This window comes from Pangasianodon hypophthalmus, chromosome 27 (assembly GCF_027358585.1).
Source record: "Pangasianodon hypophthalmus isolate fPanHyp1 chromosome 27, fPanHyp1.pri, whole genome shotgun sequence".
NCBI lineage: Eukaryota > Metazoa > Chordata > Actinopteri > Siluriformes > Pangasiidae > Pangasianodon > Pangasianodon hypophthalmus.
The window spans coordinates 8900320-8904881 of NC_069736.1; the positions used below are offsets into that span (position 1 = coordinate 8900320).

General features: G+C 39.3%; 1 protein-coding gene across 1 annotated transcript; it reads right to left on the reverse strand.

Moving 5' to 3' along the window:
* Positions 1–711: 711 nt before the first annotated feature.
* Positions 712–2774, reverse strand: timm8b (translocase of inner mitochondrial membrane 8 homolog B (yeast)). Its single transcript, XM_026921505.3, has 2 exons — positions 2540–2774; positions 712–2143 (listed from the first exon to the last, which is right to left on the reverse strand). Exons 1-2 carry the CDS (start codon positions 2654–2656, stop codon positions 1976–1978), a joined length of 285 nt encoding a protein of 94 aa, XP_026777306.1. The 5' UTR covers positions 2657–2774; the 3' UTR covers positions 712–1975.
* Between the last annotated feature and the right edge of the window lie 1788 nt (positions 2775–4562).

A 4562-nucleotide genomic window follows, 5' to 3' on the forward strand; every position in this document is an offset into this window, starting at 1 on the left:
GGGAAGGATGGCATACTCTCTCTCCCATCAGTCATTACAACACTAGCCAATCATGGACATCTGTGTGTGCAGAAGGGGCGGAGTGTGTTACACCACCCCAGGATGCATCATGAGTAACAGTTTTAAAGGATGTGTTTGGCAGCTTCACCAGACTCAGCATGCCTTAGCCTTCACCCTCCCAGGTTAGTAGCTGTTGTATGATAGAGGAGACCTAACTGGTGGGTGGGAATTAGCCAAGACTAAATTAGGGCAAAAATCTTGAGGAAAAAAAACCCCCACCCCACCAAAAAATAAAATATGATAATCCTAAAGTAAAGTTAGACAGGTTAAGACACTGCACTGACAAGAAGCACATAACCCTTCCTCACTGCTGGATTATGCTGAGACATTAGAGGAAAAAATTACCAGTTTTCTTGCCAGCGTCTATTAAATTCCATATGATCTAATAAAGAGTTTGGCTATCTTTGATCTTAGATCAGCTTTGGTCCTTATTGGAAGAACTGATGAATATCAAACCATGTCAGGCATAGAGATTGTGACATTGAATATGTTGAAGCTAAAAACTATTGTCAGGCAACAACAGAATAAATTTTTGGAAAAAAATGTTCAAACATAGAATACATAATTGTAACAAATACTGTATACATATGTTTTCTTAACAGCTCACATGGTTTAACCTGTTAAAATGTAAGAAAAATTCAAAAACAAACCTAGAGTTACAAATAATATTTAATTGAAAAAGCATATATGATGTAATTTCTTATGACATTTATCAAAATGAGAAACCCATTAGACCCACACCACAGCTGTTACACATACAGAAACATCTTGAACTTCAAAAATAAGCCTGAAATTCACAGACTTGACAGTTAATCCAGGCTATCAGTGAGCTAATTGTTACGTCTGATCATCATAACCATACGCTGATTGTAATTTCAAACAAAAGTCCAAAGGGCTGCAAGGATAAGGACAATAGCAGCTTGGAAATAATGATGTGGTGAGAGAATCATTAAGTGAAACTGTTACTATAATCACACACAGTCCACTGGGAATAGTCCCTAGTTGTTCTCACGTAAATATGACATAAGTGAAGGTATGAGATGTGTTGTGACCTCAAACACTGAGGCTAAATCCCAAATGGCTCCATATTTGATGTACAGGATATTACATGGAGCATGAGCAGCACTGTGATTTGGTAAAGTACCCCCAAACTCTTTAAATGGTTAAAGATGGCTGATTCCAATTATCAACACTAATATTAATACTGGGCTAAATTAGCAATCTAATCAGCTTGGCAACAATCATGCCCAATGTATGATTGCCGGTTCCTAGAGGACAACGACAGAACCTGTGTATTGTGCTAGCTAGCTAACCAGTTAATCAGTGTTACTGGAAAAACTTATTGTATATTTGGACAGGTTTCACTAATGTTAAATAACTCACTAAGAATATTAGAAAGCAAATCAAGATATTGATATCTGTGACAAATGCTACTTTGTCTACTAGCAGATAAATTGCTGAATAGCTATTCTGGGTGGCATCAAGACCATGGGGATGCTTAAAGATACTTGCATTTTAATGAGGATAAAGGTGATGTTCCTGGGCTAATTTTAGTGGGTTAAAATGGCATATTCAGGGTTACATTAAGGTAGACGTTGCTGGAGTGGGGAGGAAGGGTTCATTGGAAAATTTTCTCAGGGGGCTCTGGATTTCTAGACCTGTCCCTGGGTACATTAAAGTGGAAGAATTAATGAATTATGCTAGAGTAAGGACATATACTGGCATGCTGAAATTGGAGGTAGAAGTCACTTTCTCATACCCTAAGTAGTGCACATCTATAGGGAGTAAAGAGTCATTTGGGATTCAGTCTGAGACTACGGCAGTAGACCTTTCCTTCTTATTCACCAGCGAGGCACAGGCTGCTCAAAGGAACGTAGGCCACTTGTCCTTGAGAGGTCGCACTGTGACAGCATGCTCAGTGTGTGCCCTTCTGCACCATCTGTGTGAAGCGGTTCGTGATGGCGAGCGTGGTGTCAATGAAGCGTTCAACACAGCTCACAAGGCATGCCTCAGTGCGCGAGTCCAGTTTTGAGCTCGGCTTCTCTATACATTTGTCCCAGCACACATCTGTGAAGTTGTGCACCTGTAAATACACACAGTCTCAGCATCAAATCAAACAAATAAATATAACAGTGAGTACTGATCCAATCCAATCATATCAAGGTCAATACTGCCCTGACTGGTATCAGATCTATTTTAAAATATTTTGTGACGCAAAACCTATATCTTGCACGTGAGCACACAGGCATCACCACTCTGGTGTTTCAAAAAGTTTGCAGAGTCTCTACTCGGTTAAATTAGTATTATTATTATTAGTAGTAGTATTAGTAGTAGTAGTAGTAGTAGTAGTAGTCTCAGATGCCGGCCGATAATCAGAGCCTTCATATCGATATCCTAATGACAATTAAAAATCTAGGATCAATACATCTATCGTTCTAGAGGTTCTGCAATGCAGGCTTCCTCATGTTGATCGACAGACCTGGGCCTGAAACTGTGCTTTCTGCTGCTCCACAGCGATCAGACGCTGAAGTTCCGCCGCGTCCGCGTTTTCCGACGAACCGGTTGACGGCATGTCGAAACTACTAAAATCCGCCATCGTCAATATGTGCGATATTTTATAAAACAGCACGAGATAGGTAACGAAAGTCACCTCGAATGGTAAAGCATGGACAGAGCAGCAAGTAACCTGGAAAGACTTCCGCAGCTGGGTGGATGTGACGTCACACCCAAGCTACTGGCCAGCGAAAAGAAATAAACAAAATGTTAAAATTAAACTTTTTAATAAAATTAAGAAAAGCATTACATTTTTAAATGGAAACGTTAAAAACTACGCGATATTGTTTCCTTTCCTCTGTTATTTTTATTTATTTTATTTTTTTATTTTATTCCACGAAATTATATTGACCTTCTGTATAAAAATACTCCTTCGGCCCCCTAGGTGGCAGCAAAAAAAAAAAAAAAAAAAAAAAAAAAAAAAAACTTTGTGCCACACTTCCGGTATGAAGGCCACAGACAGGAAATCATATATGGTGTTATTTACAGTATTGCGATGCGAAAACGCGTCCGCCATATTGGAAAGGGCTCGATATTGTGAGATGGGGTTCTATCATAATAAAATCTGCCGTCACGAATTGAGTCGATACATACGTCTTAAATGAAAACTGAGCACAGCATTAGCTAAAGCTAACATGCCAGCCACCTCAAGCAAACCGTATGGCTAAGCTAACTTAAATCATTATAAACATAGCCAAAAAATTAAGTCACTGCTACTCAATCAGAAATCCACAAACAAATCTTATCTAATTTTACACACACTACCAAATATTAGCCATTAAATATTATCTAAATCTCAGTACAGAACTAAACAGTAGTCCAACAAAATGCATGTCCTGGTTTCTGTTCAAATGATGGTGGGGTAACCCATTTGACATAGGGAGCGTCCTCACCAAATCTAAAAAGAAATTTCCTTATTGCTCTTGGACAGCAGTAACTTTCCTTATTGCTCTTGGACAGCAGAAGCATCTGTTAGGTATCCTGCCTCTCAGCTTTTTCCCTCTGAGACAAAAGACCACAGTAATCTCACATGACTCCTATTGAGTTTAAGCAGAGATACACGCGCACACACACACACACTGTTCTCAGATCCTCAGTACTGTGCAAAAGACTTAGGCACATGTAAAGAAATGCTGCAGAGCAAGCATTTCTTAACATGTTGCCTTTCATAAATAATTAAATTAAATGTTTCTAGTTAAAGACCCCTGCGATCAAATTGTGTCAAAACATAGATCTGGGGAAGAGTATAAAACCATTTCTAAAACTTTGAATATTCCCAGGAGCACAGTAGGCTCCATCATTGTGAAATGGAAGAAGTTACCACCAGGACTCTTGCTAGAGTTGATGTGAGGCCAAACTAATAAAATACCAGGCTAGAAGGGCCTTGGTCAGAGAGGTGACAAAGAACACAATGACCACTCTGACAGAGCTTCAGAAGTCCTCCATAGAGATCCTGCCAAAAGGACAACCATCTCAGAAAAAAACCATCAATCAGGTCTTTATGGCAAAGAAACCACATGGCAATATGGCAGGCACTTAATGGACTCTGGGAGCATGAGGAAACAGATTCTCTAGTCTCATGAGACAAAACTTGTGGTGGATTAGGTTTCAAGTTCAGAAATATGTTTATATTACATGTTTATTTGCCTTGTGTGGGCAACTTGTTGTTATAATTTGTGAATGAAAAACTCTAACCCTACCTCTTCATTTTCCAGCAGCCCTGTTTTCCACTGTATCCAGAGCATAGTGGGAGGGTTAACATTAAAGTACAAAACAAAACAAAAAGCACTTCCTGTATAGAACATGCCCACTTACGTCATGAAAAAAAAAGAAAAGCATCATGCATCATACAATGCACAACATGCCAAAGTGGATGGGCTTGAACATTGGGATGTCCACATTGGGTTCCATGCCTTTCAGCCAAGAACAGTAATCTGAGGCTATAGTGG